Source organism: Ovis aries, chromosome 1 (assembly GCF_016772045.2).
Source record: "Ovis aries strain OAR_USU_Benz2616 breed Rambouillet chromosome 1, ARS-UI_Ramb_v3.0, whole genome shotgun sequence".
In the NCBI taxonomy this organism is placed as follows: Eukaryota; Metazoa; Chordata; class Mammalia; order Artiodactyla; family Bovidae; genus Ovis; species Ovis aries.
The window spans coordinates 91,439,654-91,460,412 of record NC_056054.1 but is presented as its reverse complement, the minus strand read 5'-3'; the positions used below and the strand labels follow the sequence as shown (position 1 = coordinate 91,460,412).

Below are 20,759 nucleotides of genomic sequence, written 5' to 3'. Positions count from 1 at the left end.
CCCCTCCTCCAGGCACACGTCCTTCAAGCGCCACCTGCCGCGGCAGATGCACGTGTCCAGCGTGGACTACGGCAACGAGCTGCCCCCAGCGGCGGAGCAGCCCACCAGCATCGGCCGCATCAAGCCCGAACTCTATAAGCAGAAGTCGGTGGATGGGGACGATGCCAAATCCGAGGCCAAGAGCTGCGGGAAGATCAACTTCAGCCTGCGCTACGACTACGAGAACGAGACCCTGATTGTGCGCATCCTGAAGGCCTTCGACCTCCCAGCCAAGGACTTCTGCGGCAGCTCCGACCCTTACGTCAAGATCTACCTCCTGCCCGATCGCAAGTGCAAGCTGCAGACCCGGGTGCACCGCAAAACCCTGAACCCCACCTTCGACGAGAACTTCCACTTCCCGGTGCCCTACGAGGAGCTGGCTGACCGCAAGCTGCATCTCAGCGTCTTCGACTTTGACCGCTTCTCCCGCCACGACATGATCGGGGAGGTGATCCTGGACAACCTCTTTGAGGCCTCCGACCTGTCCCGGGAAACCTCCATCTGGAAGGACATCCAGTACGCCACGAGTGTGAGTACCACCGGCTCCGGGAGCCTCTTGAGGGTTTATAGTTCTGGATTTGAGTGGATGTGTCCGGGAACCCACGAACCCCTAGAGACAAATGGGCCTCTGCTCTTCAGGATGTGAAAGGGGAGCCCAACTCATAGCCCAGCCCACCCTAGGGGAAATCCTTGCACCAGGCCCCAGATTAGGGGGTGGGCGGGGAGGGAGGGTGACAGCAGAGCTCTCAAGTGGTTGGGAAGGGAAGGAAAGGGAATTTGTATCTATTGCTTCTGATGAATCTTCTGTAGTGGTTACCTCTACCTGCTAGGCCTCAGCACTACCACCTATAATGTATGTCTTTAATCACGGGTGAGGATGGGGCCAGGCCTATAGACTGACTCAGACAGCAGCATGTGCCAAGGGCTTTGATGTGTACTAGAAGCCTGGCACAGGCGATCAAGGACAGGCTATATTAATCAGGATAAACCAGGTTATGCCGCAGCAACGAATAATCCTAGGATTTGGTAGCTTAAAGCAGCCAAGATTTAGTTCTCGTTCATGTTACGTGTGCTTTGCAGCTTGACCAGGGTTCCATTCTACCTTGTCACCAAGTTTGCAGAGGCTCCGTTTTGACCCTGTGCTCTTAGTTACCACCTCAGGAAGGAGGGGATGTGGCAAATTGTGCACTATTTCTTAAAGCTTCCATGCAGACATGACAAAGGTCACTTCCACTCACCTTTCATTAGCCAAAGCAAGACACGTGACTCCCAATATTAAGGGGACGGGGCAAAGCAATCCTACCACGTGTCCAGAAGAGGGACAAGAAGTACTTAACAACCAGAACTAGCAATTGTCACGCAGCAGAGTCCTTGCTCTCAGGCCCTGCCGGCCTGCCTGCGCCATCTGGAAGGTGGTAGGGGAGGAGGCCAGCCTGGAAGGAGACCTGGCTAATTCACACACTACAGAGCCAGATGCTGGGCTCTTCATGATCAATTAGAATTAACCAGGAAGGTTTCAAGGCGCACAAGGAAAGGGTGATGTATTGGTGTACAAGGAAAGGATTATTAAAGAAGCAATGGGAGTTGGATACGGTTAACCCGGGGAGACTTCTTGGAGGAGAGTCAAGCACTATTTTGAAAATGAGTAGGGCTTGGGCTGGCTTTTTAAGAGGGGGGCAGGTTTGGCACAGAGAATTAAGAGGGCATCTCCAAAACCCTTGGGTCCAGTGTAGACAGTGTTCTCCAGGGCCCTGGGTGGCTGTTGAAGAAGCTGTGTAATTGCATCCCGCAGACGTAGGTGTGGGATGTACCTCTCTCTGAGTTCAGCCAGGCAGCTGAGAGCCCTGAAGGGGTGTTGCCACCAAATGCCAATGGCCTTTTGTCTGGTGTCTTGAACGCCAAGTGGTTGAGTGTCCCCTGGGATATTTCTTTCACTATTTCTCTGGGTTTAGACTCTCCCTGTGGACAATCAATGCTCAATATCTATGTATTGAATTTCTAAGGAGAGAGGCTGGGAAAATCAACCCCACTCTGGTGGGAAAAGGAATTGATTTGTTCAAGGAGAGAAAGTTTGGTAGGCTCTGTTTCTGCTCTGGGAAGGTCTATCCCATTCTCCTAGCTGGTGCTAACTTTGGTCCAGTTTGACGTCCCAGCGTCTCCCCTACTTTTGCTTTCCTGAAATGTCATCCCCCAAAACAGAGAACAGCACAGGCAGGGGGGCTTGCAGACGGGGCGGGCAGATGGGGCCGGCTGGAACAGCAGCTGTGCACCAGCCCCAAGCTCAGCAGCTCTGCTCTATCAATCACTGTGAAGTTTACATCTGGTACAGCTCTTCCCTTGTGGTCTCAAATGGCAACAGCTTCATTATGGTGACTGTACAGGTAGCGAAGAGCAGCTTAGTCCTCCCCATACTGAGGCTGAGGCCCAGGGGCTCAGAGAGAGAGAGGGGTGGGGGCCAGGGGCTGTGAGGAGCAGGACTCAACTCAGTCCTCTGAGGAGCCTCCCTTCTCCTCCCCAGAGACCTCCCTTTCCTGTGACTTTAGCTCCAGACACAGTGGACGCCCTCATCCTGGAGCAGGCAGTCTGTGCTCAGGGACGCCCCTCACCTGAATGCTAACTTCCTAGAATTCGGTGGCTGTCCCTCCCCTTGTCCCACACCTCTTCCCCAGCCCAGCTTGAGAAAAAGCACAGACCCTCACCATCCTCATCACCCTCAGTCAGTACCATTATAGTCCTCCTCCATCTTCTCTTAAGCAGGACCCTGTGGGAAGCACTGGGGAGCAAGGGGGGTCTGGGATAGAAGACAGCCTCTTTGACCCAATGCAGAACTTGAATTATAGAGACAAGAAATTTTCATGCAGCAGCTAGTGATGCAAAGTAGCAAATAATGTGTGAGGTTGTAAGATCTGAGAATTAGGACAGTCAGGGACAGTTTCTTGGGTGAAAGAGACTTTAGCTGTGTGGGGAGGGCTTGGTATACATAACTTGATATGCAAAGAGGAAGGGGAAGCATTCTAGCCAAGGACCAGGAGTTTTGAAGCTGAAGGTGGGGTGACTTGCTCATACACCCATCTTGCTTGCAGTCTGTGGGATGAATGTTCTGTCTAGTGAGGCCACCAGGGCCCTCCTCTCTGCAGCTTCTCAGCAGGCTGGCTCTCAGGGGCGGTCTCTTTATCCTGGGGGGATGAGGATTCAGGCAAAGGAAAGGAAAAGGAAATAAAGGGCTGGTGCTATGGCTTGAGCTGACTGTAAAATTGTAATTATGCTGAGGCCAGAGAGGCCCAAGTCGCAGTGACGGGGAATGATTGAGCACTCCGTGTATGTGAAATCCTGCAGCCAGCGCCATGGGGGCCGGTGTGGATGAGCCCAGTCGGCTCCCATCTCTCCCACGTGCCAGATTCCTGCCGGATTCCGTTCCTAGAGTTGCATTTTGGCCTCCAGCTCCTCTAACCTGCAGGCTGGTCCCTGAACATGCCCACCATTTCTGCCTCTTGCCTTTGCTCCCAAGGTTCCCTCTGGCAGCCAGGCCTTTCCCCTACTTTGCTGACCCAAACCAACCCACCTTTGAAAGCTTCCCCCAAAGTCCTTCCACTCTCAGAGAAGTCACTGCTGGATTTATTCTCTGGGTCCCTCAGTTATACACTGAATCATATTCTGTCTTGCAAAGTCCTCCCAGTGGCTTAGGAATGGTTTGTGTCCCACATTTGACTTTTTTATTTTCCCTCAGGGCTGAGCGTGTCATTTTATGCAAACATAAGATCTCAGCACCTTCTTGCTGAATGACCGATGGCTTAGTTAATTCAAATAAAACTACATACTGGTGCACAGGGAAAGGATTATTAAAGAAGCAGTGCAGTTAACCTGGGAAGCCTTCCTGGAGGAGAAAGTCAAGTAGTATTTTGAAAATGAGCAGATCTAGGCATGGCTCTGCATTCCTTCAGAGTAACGGTTCGGGTAGATGGCTGATGTCTGGAGTAGCAAAGAAATGAACCAGTCGGATCAGGTGGTCTGGACTGAAGTGGAGGGTCAGTGACTCACAGTCTGGTAGAAGGAGAGGCCCTGTGAGAAGCGGGCTAGGGAGGCTGTTCTGAGGTCACACCAGTCTATGAATGCTGTCTGCTTGTTGCTCCTCACACACAGACAGGAGGATCAGGTGCAGCCCTGGCAGGTGGAACCAGACCTGCCCCGGGACCAAACCCTGCTTAAGGTGGTTTACAGTGGCAAAGCCTGGAGCATTTGTGTTGTTTCCTTGTAGCACTGAACGTGGAGCGTGAAAGCTAGTGAAGGGAAGGTATGCATCCAATTAGGCGAGCTTTTTTAATCGCAAACCCTTAAAGCCCGAGGAGCACTGGCCTCAGCATCCCCAGGTTGTTCTGGACGAAGCTTAGGCTGTAACAGAGCTAGCCCGCCCCCTCAACTGGAGGCTGCGGAGCAGGCGCAGCAGCCGTGTTGGGGCCATCGGAGCCCTCTATTGTTCCCCGGGATCAAGACACTCAGGCTGCCGCTGAGGCTTCCCCCTCTCGCTGGCTTGACTAAGGTCCCCTGGAGGTCTCCTGGGAGTTGCTGTGGTTTGCCATTTTTCTCTGCACCCAGAACTTCCACTGGAGATCATTCTGCTCTTCCCTCTCCCCTCTTCAGCCCCCAGTCTCATTATTTCTATATAAAGCTGTAGATTTATCATTATAATAGAGCTGCCGTCACCAAGGTTTGCTAACGTCTCTGTAATCTTGTAGTTATTGCTACAAAGGCCTCAGACCCCAGCGCACACAACTGTTCCTGTCCCCATTCCTGCTCCTTCATGGAGGCTGTAATTGGGGCCATAAATATGTGCCATGCTTGGTGGCGTTAATGGACTTGGCCATCTTTCTGCCTTACCGGGTTCCCCATAGGTCAGAGTGAGCGTGTGTGGTCATGTGTGTGTGCATGTGTGTGTGTGTGTGTGTGCGTGCATGTATGTGTGTGTTTGGTGGCAATGCAGTACTCCATAGACTATCAGGGAGCCTGGACTCAGCCTGCAGGGGGGACGGGAGGCCTTGTGTGCTGGAACAGTCTATTCTCTAGCCTGGGAATGAGCAGAGCTGGGTACAAAGAGCTCAGGCTTCGGTACCAGACAAACTTGTGTTGTATTCTAGCTTTTGCACTCTCTAGCTTTGAGATCCTAGGGACATTGTCTAAACCATGCCTCAGTTTCTTCATCAGGAAAGTGGGAGGTAATAATGGAACCTAGCTTGTATTATTTGTAGTCACTTAAATAAAATGCAAAGCTGCCTAGGGCAGCACCATCACAGGGCAGCCTGCTGAGCCCCATGCTTACAGTGCCTCTCTTCTAACTCAGCCTCCAGGGCACTATTTATACCACCCCCGGGTCTGAGCCCCAACTTTGGTCTGGACCGTCTATTCTGACAGGTGGTTGGCTATTATCCATTCCTATTTTATTTACTTCTCTCTTTTATGTATTGTCCTACCATGTGTTCTCTGTGTGACCTTGGAAAAGTGACTTGCCCTCTCTGGGCTGCACTTTCCTCGGAAACCAGTTTCAAAGTTATGAGATTCTGAGATTCTCAGCTTCTCCTGTAAAGAAGTGATTTCATAGCAGAAAAACCCAGTGCGCGGGAGTGTGGTCTCCCTAGTAGAGGCCTAAGCCCTGGGTTGATAGGCCACTGGGCAGAATTCCCTCCCCTCAGTGTCCTCTCTTCAAGCCCCTGGGAAATGTCCTCCAGGGAGTTGCTGCCACAAGCAAGGCCCCGTCAGCAAATGGCCTTCCTCCTTTTCCTCTAAGACACAGTCCTGCACCTGGGCTCAGCACCCTCCCCGCCTCTCAGGTCCCCCATCTGCCAGTTATTAATATGGAGGTTATTACTTGAGTTCCTCCCAGGAGCCAAGAGCACAAGCAACTTTGTCCCATTTCACCCTCTCCAGAAGCCGTATTACTGTGCCCTATATGTAAGCAAAGAAATGAAGGCTGCAGGCTCAGTAATACCCACTGCCACCCAGACAGGCAGTGGTAGAGTCTTCAGCAAGTCCAGGCCTTCAGCAGAGCCCATGTCCTGCACGGCTGGAGGGGAGTAAGTGTGATTATGTTGCTCCTTGGGCAGAAGACAGACCCTGAAATTGTGCAGCTCGTCAGGAAATCCAGAAGAGTGTTTGGTTTGGATTTTCCTTCGTGACCTGGTTCATTCCTCTTGTTCCAGGGGACTTTTGTGCTGACACTTCGATTCTGTTACCATCTCCCCAGTGTTCTTCCCATGGGCACTGAGTTTGACATTCATTCCTCTTTCAGTCAACAAACACGTACTGAGTGTCAGCTATGTGCCGCCAGTTTGATCACTGAGCACATGTTGTGTATAGAAGCCTGGCTGGGCTGTGGAAAGGATGACAAAGAAAGAGCCCAACTCCTACAGCTTAGGCTAATGGGAATTGTGTCCAGCGACTCCCCTTGCCAACCTCCCAGCCCTCTCATACAGAGGGCGCACACTTGGGGACAGACCAGTTCAGATGCTCACAAACAAAATTACCCAAGCTGCTGTACTGCAGCCGTTAAGCAGAAATGTTGAGGAGAGAAAAGAAATCAGAGTCAGACGAGATTGGTTTGGGAAAGTTTCTAGAAAAAGAAAATGTTAGGCTAGGCTTTGATGGCAGTGAAGGAAGAGAGTATTGAGAGAGAATCAGAGGGAAGGGAGTGTGTTTCTCTATTTTCTTTGGATTGGGGGAAAGATCGAGAAAGAACCTCTCATATGGTGGGTTTCTTCTCTTTGTGCAGTAACTACTTGTGGTGTGATTACTGTGTACCAGACACCAGGCTAGCCTGGGGGATACGAAAACTTCAACTCGGTCCAGTCCTCAAAGCTTCACAATCTGATGGGGGAGGTAGGAAGGCAGTTCTCTCGTCCCAGGGGGACATGCAGGTCCCAGTGTGTTGGTGGAAGACTGGCCTCCTGGAATGAAATTGCTTTCTTTGCCAGAAAAGAGTTAGTTGCATCCTTTTCTCACACCCATTTGCTTGAGTGCAACAGGATCCAAGGGTAGCTTACAAAAGGCCTTTTCAATTAGAGTCAAAGAATCTGCAAAATTGAGTCACTGTGACTCATTCAATCACCCTGGGACAAAGCCTCCCAGATACTCATTGACTAGCAATTTGATGCAACACCTTCAAAGTGCCCACCTTGGATCTTAGGCTCCCAGTTCTACCCTGGCCAGGAGGGAGGGCAGGAGCAAGAGGGAATTATAATGAAATTTCACCCACATGTCTTCAGTAACCTTTTAAGAACTTATTTGGGTCCAAGAACGCTGGGTATTGAAGGACAAACATAGTCCTTATTTTCAAGGAGCTGATGGTTGGGTGGAGGTTTCAGAGCAAGTAAAAATGTAACCAAAAGAACACTATTTAACTAGGCGTGAAAAGGGAATGGGGGATGACAGTGGTGATAAGCTGAAAGAGTGAGGGAGTGGAATGGGGGATGCAGATGCCGAAAGAGAATTCAAGAATAAGATTTGAGTTTGGGGAACAGTCACAATCAAGAAGAAAGAGGAGAGGGACCAGCAAAGGATACCAAGCAGGGGGAGAGCACAGCGAAAAGAGAACTGAGGACAGCCAAGGAGGGATGGGTCAGGAATTGTTCATCCAGCAGTGATTTCTTCAGGCATCTGCAAGATACCAAGCACAGCTCTGGACATTGCGGATGGTTGTTGCTATTCAGTCGCTAAGTCATGTCTGACTCTTTGCGACCCCATGGACTTCAGTGCGCCAGGCTTCCGCATCTCTCACTATCTCCTGGAGTTTGTCCAGGTTCATGTCCTTTGAGTCAGTGATACCATCCAAACATCTCATCCTCTGTTGTCCCCTTCTCCTCCTGCCCTCAATCTTTTCTGGCATCAGGGTCTTTGCCAATGAGTCAGCTGTTCACATCAGGTGGCCAAAGTATTGGAGCTTCAGCTGGCAAACCACTCGGGTATTCTTGCCTGCAAGAACCCCATGAACAGTTTAAAAAAAAAACCAACACTGTGGATGCATGGTAAAGGAAGCCCCTGCTCTCAGGGAGCTTACACCCTGGTGTGGGGAGACAAAGGAGTAAGTGAGATAAATAGTATGTTTGAGAATGATGAGTGGCCTGGAGAAAATGAAGCCTAGAAGTGTGCTGGGGTGTGTTGAGTTGGGAGGATGGCTGGAGGAGAGGTCCTGCATTTGCGTACTCAGCTGCTCAGTCATATCCAACTCTCTGTGACCCCAGGGACTGTAATCCGCCAGGCTCCTCTGTCCATGGAATTCTCCAGGCAAGAATACTGGAATGGGTTGCCCTTTCCTCCTCGGAGGCTCTTCCCAACCCAGAGGTCAAATCCATGTCTCTTGTGTCTTCTGCATTTTCAGGTGGGTTCTTTACAACTGGCACCACCTGGGAAGCCCAATCACAGGGTAAAACAGGTTAGTCAGGGGCGATATTCCCAAGAGGAGGCCAGCCAAGCAGGCCTGAGAGATAAGAGGGGAGAGAGCCATGCAGAGGTCCAGACAGAGAAAATGCCAAATGCAGAGATCCTGAGGTGGGAGAACACCCAGCTTGTTCAAAGAAGTAAGGGTTCAGTGTGGCTGAAGCAGAAATGGGGCTGGAGAGGAGAGAGAATAAAAGATGAAATGAGGGGGGGAAGGGGCAGGAAAGGTTAATGGAGTTCCACAGTCAAAAGTTTAAAAGCATCACTAGGGCTGACAGGTTGGAAATAGACTATACAACCAGGGCAAAGACAGGTATATCCATTGGGAAGCTGTTGCCGTGAGAGACAGTGGTGGCTGGGACAGAGATGAGGGTAGAGATGTAAGCTGTTCTTGATTCTTGATGTATTTCAAAAGCAGAATTAGCAGTATTTGCTGACAGATTGGGTGCAGGGTCTAAGGTGTAGAGAAAGAGAAGAATCAAGGTTGTCAGCCTTAGCAACTCAGGAGGGAATCTCCATCAGCTGAGTTGGGGAATTCTGGAGGGAGAACCCATATGAGGAGGAAGATCAAGAACTCAGATTTGAACATGTGGTAGTTGAGATACTTTTGGGATATTCAAGTGGAGGTGTTGGATAGTAACTTGATAAAGAATGCACCAGAAGAGAAGCCTTGGCTGAACAACTCAGTATAGGGGATATCAGCATGTAGATGGTGTTAAAATCCATGAGGTTAGTTGAGATCCCAAATTTGGAGAAGAAGAAAGACCCAAGACTGAACCATGGGACACTCTACTGTTTAGACCGTGGGGACCATGAGGAAAAGTCAGCAAAGGAGGCTGATAACCAGCAACCAGTTAATTAGGAGGGAAAAACCAGGAAAGTACAGTTTCCTGGGAAACCAAGACTGTGTGTCCAGGATGAGAGAGGGAGGGATCAACATCATTAGACCCTGCAACGGATCAAGTTAGACGCAGACCGAGACGTGACCGTTTTGCTCAGCATCAGCCTTGCCAAGAGCTGGTGGAGCCCCACTGGAGATGAGGTCATTGGTGGAGGATTGGGACGTGGTTGTATGTATCATTTTAGGGGAACTCTTGTTTTTCGTTTATGTGTCACTTAGGGAAGTGAGCTCTCAGTGACTTGGCAGGCTGGTTTTGCAGCGTGCATGTGTGTACACTGCCACACTTGGGAAGAAGTGGGATGGAGCTGGGGGGAGTGGGTGAGCGGCCCCATTCCACTCAGAGCAAATCAGGCCAAGACACTGCATTGCATCAGGAATCTGCAGCAAGGCTAGGTATCCCTGGAATTCTGCCTTGAATTCTGGACTCGACTCTTGCAAGCAGGACCAAGCCTGGAGAGAAGCCGAGAGATAGAACCTTCCAAGAGAGGTGCACAGGGCAGATCAGGGTCACATGGAGGCTCCAGGAGGTGTGAGAGGAGCAAGGCTGGGCCTGGGCCCGGGCTGCCCGCCCAAACCCATGAAGGCTGCTCCCCAGGCCCTCCAGTCAGAGCTGCTCTGAATAATGTATGAAGCCAGCCAGCCCTGCCCACTGTTTCGGTGGCTTGGCCCCTGTGAGCCCTGGTTGTGCCCTCCTGGCAGCCTGACACCAGCCTGAGTCCGAAGCCCCCGCATGGCTCGGGGCTGCAGGCCTCACTTGTTTACTTGCTGCTCAGCTGGAGCTGCTTGTCTCTGCTAATGTTCACTTACCCCCACACTCCCTGGGGCCTGGCCTCATTGTCCTCTTTATTCTCAGGAACGCTGAGCTCTCCTGCACCTCCAGCCTCAGGCCGTTGTTTGTTGTTGTTCAGTGTCCCTGTTCTACTCTTTGCGACCCCATGGACGTAGCACGCCAGGCCTTCCTGTCCCTCATCATCTCCCAGAGTTTGCCCAAGCTCATGTCCATCGAGTCAGTGATGCCATCCAGCCATCTCATCCTCTGTCACCCTCTTCTTCTGCCTTCAATCTTTCCCAGCATCAGGGGCTTTTCCTATGAGTCAGCTCTTTGCATCAGCTGGCCAAAGTATTGGCGCTTCAGCATCAGTCCTTCCAATGAATATTTAGGGTTGATTTCCTTTAGGACTGACTGGTTTGATCTCCTTGCAGTCCAAGGGACTCTCAAGAGTCTTCTCGAGCACCACAGTTCAAAAGCATCAATTCTTCGGCTGGAATAAGGGCAAAAATGTCCAGACCAGATCCCACACAGCTGATTCCTTCAGCCCCTGCCAATGTAGAATGCAGCCGGCCAGCATTTCTCCTCTGAGAGGGGAGGAGAGGAAGGGCCTGGTTGCTTGCCTCCCTCAAGGATGCCAAATGATGATGGGGATGTCAAAGCCTGGAGTGCTTTCCCTGCTCCAGAAATAAGATCTGCAGCCCTGCCTTCCAAGCTCTTGTTCTACTTTGGGAAGAAGTAGGAAGGGGGTGCACCAGGGGTCCCACCATGCTCAAAGCTCAGGTCCTGAGAATGTGACTGTCCCCACCAGGCCCCAGGTTCCGCAGCCAATGTGACCTTGACTCTTCTGGGAACTACTCAAAGGGCCAAGGCTCCTGTACCCAAGGGTTGCTGAAAATCCACCAAGAGCCCAGCAAGGGGGAGAGGCGGGGTGTGGGTCTGAGCTCCAACCCACAGGCAACAAGTCTTTTGGGGGCAGAGAGGGAGGGGACAGAATCCCGGAATTGCCGCAGGGTTCCCGAACTGCTAGCGAGAGCTCCAGACCAGCAAGTTGTCCCTTCAGCAGAGGTGATGGCTGCACCAGCCTTCCACAGCCTCTCACTTGGGCCACCTGGGACCAGTAGCCTTTCTTGGGTACAGGGGGTTAAAGGTTTCCCAGCGGGGTTGGAAAACAAAGCTAATTGGTCCAGACAGGGCTCTGACCCGGCTATAAGCAGAGTTGCTCAGTAACCGCTCCATTGGCCTTGGGTGTTCTCTTTCAAGTCATTTCTAAACTCAGCCTTTCACAATAGGTCCATCTCTACAGCTTCAGATGAAATGGCCTTAAGACGCTGCCAGAGGCTCAGAACCGTGGGGACAGTTCCCTCCTCACCCTTGATAAATACCTAGCATCCAGACAGCCCCACTGCCCATCCTAGTCAGCTGCCCGCAGAACCCAGCTTCCACGGGCAACCAGACCACAGCCCTGTTCTGCCTCCCTCCTCTGCTAGCTCCGTGCTGGCTGGGCCAGCCGACCCTGCCCTGCCCTGCCCTGGCCCCATGTGCTGCTCATTAGTATGCTGTGCATCTAAATGGTATAAATATCTAATCTTCCCGTTACAAGAGAATGAATGGGAAATCATTAGGCAACAAGCTCATGCATCAACCAAAATTTATTCCTCCAACACTGGTGCATTTGATGTGCTTCCCCCCACCTTGCTGTGCAGAGCACACACTTGTCTTGTGGCTTCTACCGCCTGATAACCCACGGTGACATTTTCTCCTGGAGAGATAGTATTTGGTCACCAGCTTCCCAGGTGGCACAGTGGTGAAGAATCCACCTGCTAGGGCAGGAGATGCAAGAGACTTGGGTTTGGTCCCTGGACTGGGGAGATCCTCTGGAGAAGAAAATAGCAACCTGCTCCAGTGTTCTTGCCTGGAAAATCCCATGGACAGAGGAGCCTGGTGGGCTACAACCCATGGGGTCACAAAGAGTCAGACACAACCAAGCAACTGAGCATAGACACGCAGGGAAGCAACAGGCAAACATCCCCTCTGGACACTGTCAAGGACGTTCAGACCACAGGATTCGTTCCAGAGGAAGGGATTACAGCAAGTCCCCTAGATCAGCTGCAATCCAAAGAGACTCAGGTCACTGGGTGTAGCCATGGCTAGAATGGCAACCATCTGGGAAGAACTGGGGCCGTCCCTGAGGGGTGTCTAATTTCTTTGGTGTTATGACTCCGTTTTCTCAAGGATTTAGGGAAAGTCAGAGCTGGAAAGGGCCTCGGAGATAATCTGGCCCCGTGTCTTCCTGTCACAGATGAGTAAGATGAGACCAGAGAAATCACAGAGCTTGTCTGGGGCAGCTCCGTGAGTCTGTGCAGCTCGGGACCCCAACCTCAGTCTCATGCTCTCCTCACTGGCTTCCTTGTCTCTAGGCTGTTACAGGGAATTCTCTTCCCCTGGCTATTTCACTCATTCCCTCTCTCCTTCCCTCCCAGGCCTCTGCCCACTCCCTATCTTCCTTCTGTGCCTGTGAGCCTCTCTGTCCTGTAAGGGAAAGAGCCAAGACTTGGAGCCCAAGGCATGAAGCTCAAAAGGCACAAAGACGACACTCTCTCTGCCACAGTCAGTCTCTTCCACGCAGGAGACTCCCAGTCTCTACTGGGAATGGAAATAGGCAAACCAACAAGCAACATCAGCAAGAAAACCAAGGAGGAAGGGGAAGCTATAGATCAAAGAGCCTCAGACCCTGAGCCAACTAACCCCTGACCACCAAGTCTCCCACTGCACATATGTGGAGGAAGGAGACAGAGCTAGCTGTAGAGTCTAGGTCAGCCTTGCCCAAGTGTTAGCATATTTTCATGGTGTTTCCGTGTCAGCAGCAATGTAGATAACTGTGGTCTCTCCAGGAGGCAGCCACCCACTACAGTCCCCGGCCCCCACCCCCGCCAACCCCGTGTCCATCTGGCCCTCATTCATCCTCATCAATCCGCCCCTGTAGCTGTGTTTTCCTCTCAGGTCTGAATTGACACCTACTCATTCTCCATGAATGTTTAATGCCTTCCTTTCTGGACAAAGTCTCCAAGACCTTGAGGGTGTGTCTGTTGTTCTTGTTCAGTCGCCAAGTCATGTCTAATTCTTTGCGACCCCATCGACTGCAGCATGCCAGGCTTCCCTATCCCTCACCATTTCCTGGAGTTTGCCCAAGTTCACTTCCATTGCATCGGTGATCTCTAAAGATGGTCTCTCTAGGGCTGCAGCAAAACTTGGGACAGAGTGTTTTCCATGGAGTCCACTTGGCCTTGGGAATTAGAATAAGAGAGACAGCACCTGGGATGGGATGGACTGAGCAGGATGTTTAAAAGCCCACCCCTCTCTGAAGCGTCCCTCTGGCCAGCATGGCTGGAGTCACCCAGTCTTGAAGGCCTGAGAAGCACCAGCGACTGCTTCAGAAAACTCCCTGTCTTCCTGCCAATGCTCTGGACTTAGAGCAGCTTGGTGCTCAGGGAGGGCACCAACATCCTTAACAATGAACCTTGTTTCTCCAGGAGCTGTTTCCTACTGTGATCAGAAATCTGATCAGAAGTCTGAGCGTGTGCCCAGTGGGAGGGAGTCGAGGTGAGATGGGGCCGGATGAGAGAACTAGACTCACAAGATCACTGTCTGCGCGCAGAATTCCGATTGCAGGTGGAAGCGGGGCATCAGCTGGGGCCTCTCTGCCTCCACATGCCAGGCTCTGCTGCTGCTACTGCTAAGTCACTTCAGTCGTGTCCGACTCTGTGCGACCCCATAGACGGCAGCCCATCAGGCTCCCTAGCCCCTGGGATTCTCCAGGAAAAACACTGGAGTGGGTTGCCATTTCCTTCTCCAATGCATGAAAGTGAAAAGTCAAAGTGAAGTCGCATAGTCGTATCCAACTCTTAGCGACCCCATGGATTGCAGCCTACCAGGCTCCTCCATCCATGGGATTTCCCAGGCAAGTGTACTGGAGTTGGGTGCCATTGCCTTCTCCGGCCAGGCTCTATGTGCTTACATTTAATCCTCACCGCCACCCTGCAGGGTGGGTATTGTTATTATCTGGTTTCCAGACAGGAGAACTCAGGCAACCTGCTCAAGGTCACAAAGCCAGTGGGAGGCTGAGCCAGGAGTCAAACCGGGTGTGTTGGCTCCACTGAATGTGTTTCCTAACTCCCCTCTTTGCTGCCTCAAGGCTGGCTCTGAGTGGGGTGGGTGTTGGGGGTTCTCTCCCTGAGAGCCTGCCTCTTCCTGGGATGGGGACAGCTGTTGTTCTCCTAGTCCCCTCTGGCTCTAATTTCCTGCCTCTTCTGAAGGGTCCCCCTCTTGGCCTCTTCTTTCATTGGCCTGGTCATGGGATGCAAGCCTGGCTCCACTCCACCCCAAGTTACACAAAGTGAACAGCTGCGCTCTGATGGGAGGTTTGTTCTCGTGGGAATTGGACATCTCTGCCCCGTTGCCTTATCCATGGCCACCTGGGAAGGCTTCAGGGGGCACTCGCTCCCCGAGGTTCTTCCTGCCATGCCTCCCATGGAATGCCTGCGTCCATCTGCTGGCTGGCTCTTCTCCACCTTCCCCAACTTTCCTGCCTCAGTCGCAATCAAACCGTGCCCCTCTGTAAACTGCCCTGGGGAATTTAGTTCTCGCTAGCCTCTAAGCCCAGACTCAGTTCCAGCCCCGTCTTCAAACATTCAGAACCAAGATGTTCGAATAAATGATGGACCACCTTCCTCACGAGTGGTGGGACCTGATTGGTATATTGTCTTTGCAGTGTGGAAGGCTCCACCCTCCATAGAAAGCAATTGTGGTTTTAAGTAGCGTTTGTTGCCTCTTGTTACCTAAGAATGACTATGGCCATTGGCCTTCTGCGAGCTCATATAGGGGCATCTAGGGCCATCCCTGTATATGCATGAGAGGCCCTTCTTGGCAGGGTACAGATGAAATTGCTACCTGAGATAGGAAGCAGGACTCACTCTCCATCTCAGCCCTCCTAGTTCTGCAGTAGGCTGAGAATGAAACAACCCTGCCCACCAAAGTGAGGCCTAAGAGGGAGGCCCCAGGTGGTAGGAGAATGGGATGAAGTTTCAGTTGAGAAGGATACAGGCTGTTAGGAGTACACGGACGAGTATCCAGAAAAGAGAGGGTGCCGCGCAGCAGAAATGGGCAGAGAGCTGCCAGGGAAGGGCCTGAGAAGTCGTCCCAGCCCTTTGGGCCTGGAGTTCGGTGGTGAAAGATCCCGAAAGCACCCTATTAGTGTGCCGTTGTGTCCTCTGTGGTTATCTATTTTGTTCACTGTTAGCATTTGGAGAAGTTCTTTGTCACATTGCCAGGCTGTCTCAGGGGTGCGGTGGGAACCAGCAGTAGAGCAGGTTTGGGGCTACACTTGGGCTGGAGCTTCAAAGAGAGTGAGGAAAGGGCGCAGAGCAAAGACGACACTCTCTCTGCCACAGTTAGTCTCTTCCCCGCAGGAGACTCCCAGTCTCTACTGGGAGTGGAAATGGGCAAAGCAACAAGCAACGTCAGTAGGAAAACCAAGAGGAGACAGAAGCTGTAGATCAGAGTGCCCTGGACCCCAAGCCCACTAACCCCCAACCTCCGAGCCTCTCCCTACACATATGTTTTTCTTCCTGGGACGAGGGAGGAGACAGAGCTAGCTGTAGAGTCTGGGTCAACCATGTTCAAGTGTTAGCGTGTTTTTATGGTGTCTGTGTATCAGCAACAATGTAGATATGGAGAAGGCAATGGCACCCCACTCCAGTACTCTTGCCTGGAAAATCCCAGGGGCGGGGGAGCCTGGTGGGTCTATGGGGTCGCACAGAGTTGGACACGACTGAAGTGACTTAGCAGCAGCAACAATGTAGATAAATGTGGCCTTTCCAACAGGCCTCCCCTCACTCCGCAGGCAACCCCTGTGCCAACCCCTGGCCAACTCCATGCCCATCTGGCCCTCATTCACCCTCATCAGTCGTCCCCTATAGCCGTGTTTTCCTCTTAGGACTGAATTGATTCTCATTCTCTACTCTGAACTGTCTACTCATTCTCCATGACAGGGCAGCTAGTCCCAAAGAGAAAACCCAAAGAGGAAGATGGGGTAGCTTGGGATGGGGAATAAGGGCAGTACTGCGTCAGGCTAGCCCTCTCCAGAGCCCTTGTGGAAGGAATGGGGAGCGGAGTTCCCCCAGCCCAGCCCTGTAACAGCACTGGCCTGGGGCTCCTTCCCTCAGGGGCCCAGTGAGTCCACCTTCTCCGAGAGCCTTTGGTTGACTCCCATCCCCGGAGTGACACATTGGATCATGTGGTCAGATCAGTCCAAATTCCAGAGAGAGAAAAACAGCTCTGGTGGTGTGTCATGAAAACACGAGAAGTTGGGGACAGGCTGGCTGTGTGACTGGAGGCACCTGCTTGAAAATGCCTCCCCCACACTGTCAGAAACTGTCTCCAGCTGAGTCACTCCCCAAGGTCCTGCTAGAGTGACAGTCCGGGGTCCTCCCCCCGAAGCCTGGCTCCCCAAGACCAGCACATCAGACCAGCTGAGAGCCAGCCCGCAAGTGAGAGCGCGGCAGGAAAACACTCAGACAGCGAAGTTTTGAGCACCTGGAGGGCCGTGGGGAAGGGCAGTGTAATTAGCAAGAATTCTGCCGCCTGTGTGCTGTCCTGGGAGGCAGACCCTGCACAGGCATTTTGAAAGAGGGGGTTAGCCCTCCGAGGTGACTTTTAAGAGGAAGAACAGGGAACAAACTTTCTTCTTGCTTCTGGGCCATTTTGGTAGGCGTAGGAAGAAAAAGAGGCCAGAGGAAAAGACAAGGCAGCGACTGCCTTTGTAATTCCAATTCCTGCCAACAGGGCTCTTTGTGTTGTCGTTTGTGTTAGTAAATCCTATCCGAGGCTGGGCAGACACCCAGCTCTCTCGAGAGTGAGAGTTCCTTAAGGAAAAATATTCCCCCAACCCAATTTGGGCGGTGTTTACCAGAGAAACTCTGGCTGAGCAACTTGTTTACTCTTGCATGAGAGAGGAAGTGAGCCTCTCAACAGAGTCCGCTGACCACCTTGGGTCTGGCCAGCTGGAGCTGGCCTGGTCTTCCCTGGGCCAGACCACGGGCGACCCTGCACACACACACACACAGTCATACACACACACACCGTGTCCCTCAGACACTAGGGACCCAACAAGGGGCTTCTACCCATTCAACCTTACTTGATTGGCTCTTTTGTCATCTCCCCTCTGAGGACTCCAGGCCCCCAGAGAGGGACATCTTTTGGTTGCCCTGAGAAACTGCATTTGGAAAGAAAAATTTCAGGAAGACCTTGTGTCCTAAAGATCATTCAGCTTGCGACACACCCATATGGATAACTATAATAAACCCACAACTGCTTCTACTTTAGGCTGTCCCCCACTTGTTGAGAAGCGGGGATAAGGATTATCTCTTCACTTCGGGGGAAGCCGAGGCATGGATGAAGGTGCAGGACTGTTCAAGGCCACTTGGTCAGCTCTGTTCCGTCAGGCAGCCTCCAAGAGGCTTCTGCAAGGCAATTGGCAAACACGGTGCCAGCCTGCAAGAACCTGCAGGTTAGCAGGACTTGGAGTTAGGAAACCAGGGCGTGAATCCTGCCTCTGCCGTGTGGCCTTAGCAAATCACATCACCTCTCTGTTTCCTCATTAGTAAAACGTGGAAAATAGCCTATATTTCCCAAGGTTGAAGAGAACTATCCATGAGAAAGGGCCTTCAGAGGTTCTTGCCACAGATTATTGTTCCCATGTCTAGCAGCAATACCTACCATGTTTATAAAGCATGTTCCAGGTATAGATCTCATTTAATCCTCTCAACACAGTAAGAAATCAGCATTTCAGTTTTATAGACGAAGCACACTGAGGAGATTCCCTGGAGTCAGTTTGAAAGCGATAGAACAGAGAACCAAAACTGAGATCGTTTTCTTTAAAAGCTGCACGACTGTAATATATTTTACCCTTCCTTGCCTCAAGGCAAAGCATTATATTCTTGTTTTAGATATTCTGGAAAATACAAAAAGCCACAAAAAGAGAAATCCAACTCGCCATAAGCCCATTATCCTGAGATAACCGCCATTAACATTTTTATGAAATCCAAAATCTTCCTATTACTTAGAAAAATCACACAAATGCAATGAGGGGCAGGAACACTGTGGAGGCTGAGAGAGGGTTGGTACATTATCTGGCTTAGGCCTAGAAGTTTCGGAGATGAAGATTCTGGAAGAACGCTGGCCTGAAGGCAAGGATGTGGTGTGGAGATCAGGAGGAGGAGACTATTATGTGAGCAGGGTCGAGGAGTAGAGGGTGTTGACAGACGCAGGAATCTGGTGCCCCTACCACACCTCCATTCCTGCCTTCTCACTGTGGACCGTGGCTGCTGCTGCTAAGAAGCTTTAGTCATGTCCGACTCTGTGCGACGCCATAGACAGCAGCCCACCAGGCTCCCCCGTCCCTGGGATTCTCCAGGCAAGAACACTGGAGTGGGTTGCCATTTCCTTCTCCAATGCATGAAAGTGAAAAGTGAAAGTGAAGTCGCTCAGTCGTGTCCAACTCTTAGCGACCCCATGGACTACAGCCCACCAGGCTCCTCCGTCCATGGGATTTTCCAGGCAAGAGTACTGGAGTGGGGTGCCATTGCCTTCTCCCAGACCATGGCTACTGTTCATCTTTATCAGTGAGTCCCTGAGCTCCCTGGTGAGGAGTGGTTTCCTCCTCCTAGCTAATGAAATTGGAACATCCTGGAAGACCCTCAGGGGTAGACCAACAACCTCATGGTGAACACTTGACCTTCTGGGGACTGGAGGTAGCCCTGGCGATATCCTTTGTCCTTCTTCGGTCAGCTGGCTTCCAGTGGCCAGAGACCCGGGGACAGCCTCCAGGTAGGGGCAGGGTGGTCTGGCATAGCTCTAACCCCACCACGGCAGCCTGGGGCCCCTCTGAGAAACCCATCCGCAGCTCTGAGTATCTTCCCAGACAGCCAGGGCCCCTCACCAGCCTCCGGTCAGGTGCCCTGGGGGCCGGGATCCCATCTTGTTACCATATTAAGAACAATATTAACAATAAGTCCACCTGACCCTGACACAGCACGATTGGATTTACAGAACCCTTTTACACACATTGTCTCATTCAGCCCTCAGCCAGTCTTTGTAGGGACATTATCCTAATTCTGCCGATAAAGAAAATCAAGCTGAGGCAGAGTGAACTGTCTGAAGGTGGCACAAGTTCTATAAAGTCTCCTTTATTTGTGTCTGTCATTTTGTGTTGCTCTAAAAGGATCTAGCTTGCTCATAAGACCTATGATATGATTCTAATTAAACTTAAGCTATCATTCAAATGTGGCAAAAAAAAAAAAAAAAAAGAAAGTCAAATGGAGTCCAAGGAGGCCACTACCCAGCACCCAGGCCCCACCATCCTGACACTGCCCGGAGTCGACTCTCACTGGCCTGGAAGCATTCTAGCAGCTACGTGAGAAAGGAAGCCTGGTCACAGAGTTCTGTGTCCATGAGATAAATATAAAGCAGATGCTTGAGGAAAACAGAGCTACCCCTGCTCCTAGGACAGGAGAGAATAATGAACAACATCACAGGGACAGTTCAGAGCATGGTCTCCAAATTCCAAAACCTTATGAATACCTCTGGGCTTCAGTTTCTTCATCTGCAAAGTGGGGGTAATCATAAGACCTACTTCATGAATTTGTGGGGCACTAAATGAGGTTCTTTTTTAAAAGATTTATAAAAACAAGTAATTGAGAAAACAGATGTAAAGCACTGTCAGGCGCTGCTTAACCAGGGTTCCAGAAGCATTAGAGGAAACCAGAACACCAGGTAATGAGTGGAACGATATGATTCCTGAGGACAGCCTTTCGGCAAACCAGCAGGGTTTGGCACAGTGGATGAGAGGCAGGGCCCTGGGGTCTGGCTGTGTGGGTTTGAACCACATTTCTCTTTAGCAAAGTGAGCTGGTTAATATCTTTGTGAGTATCTCTCTGCTTGCTTCCTCATCTGTAAAATGTGGGTAAGACTAACCTCTAATCTCTATGCCCAGAGTTCTTGGCCAAATACCTGGCACGCAGCTAGTGCTTGATGAATGTGAGTCCTGAGAGGTATCTTGAAGGCTCTTCTTTGTCATCATCCTTACTGTGGTAGAGGTCTGCAGTCTCTGAAATCCAGTGTTCTCGACTTTCCACTGCCACCTTTCAGTCTTGTTTATTCGTACATCCTTGTAGTCCTTAGGGCTCCCAGGTGGCTCAGTGGCAAAGAATCCGCCTGCTAATGCAGGAGACCCGGTTTGATTCCTGGGTCTGGAAGATCCCCTGGAGTAGGAAATGGCAACCCACTCCAGTATTCTTGATTGAAAAATTCCATGGATAGAGGAGCTTGGCAGGCTACAGTCCATAGTGCTGCAGAGTCAAGCATGACTGAGTATGCAATAAGTGTACATGCTGTAGCTCTTAACCACGGCCTTCATCCTGCAGGCGCTTAATTTATACATGTGCAATGAAATCGGAAAGTGAGAGACAGGGGCATTGAAGAACTCCAGCTAGCACCAACTGGCCACCGAGCCTTTCAAAGCCTCCATCTTCTGATCTGTAAAATGAGAAGGGATCTTTGCAATATCCA

At 51.3% G+C, this 20,759-nt stretch overlaps 1 protein-coding gene across 6 annotated transcripts in view; it reads left to right on the top strand.

Moving 5' to 3' along the window:
- SYT6 (synaptotagmin 6) overlaps positions 1-20,759 on the top strand; it is a 66,352-nt gene that overhangs the window by 13,896 nt on the left and 31,697 nt on the right. For all 6 annotated transcript variants that reach the window (XM_027973430.3, XM_042252895.2, XM_042252888.1 and 3 more), the window contains one exon: positions 13-568. In XM_027973430.3, coding sequence (XP_027829231.1) covers positions 13-568 — 556 coding nt within the window. The remainder of the gene's footprint in view (positions 1-12; positions 569-20,759) is intronic.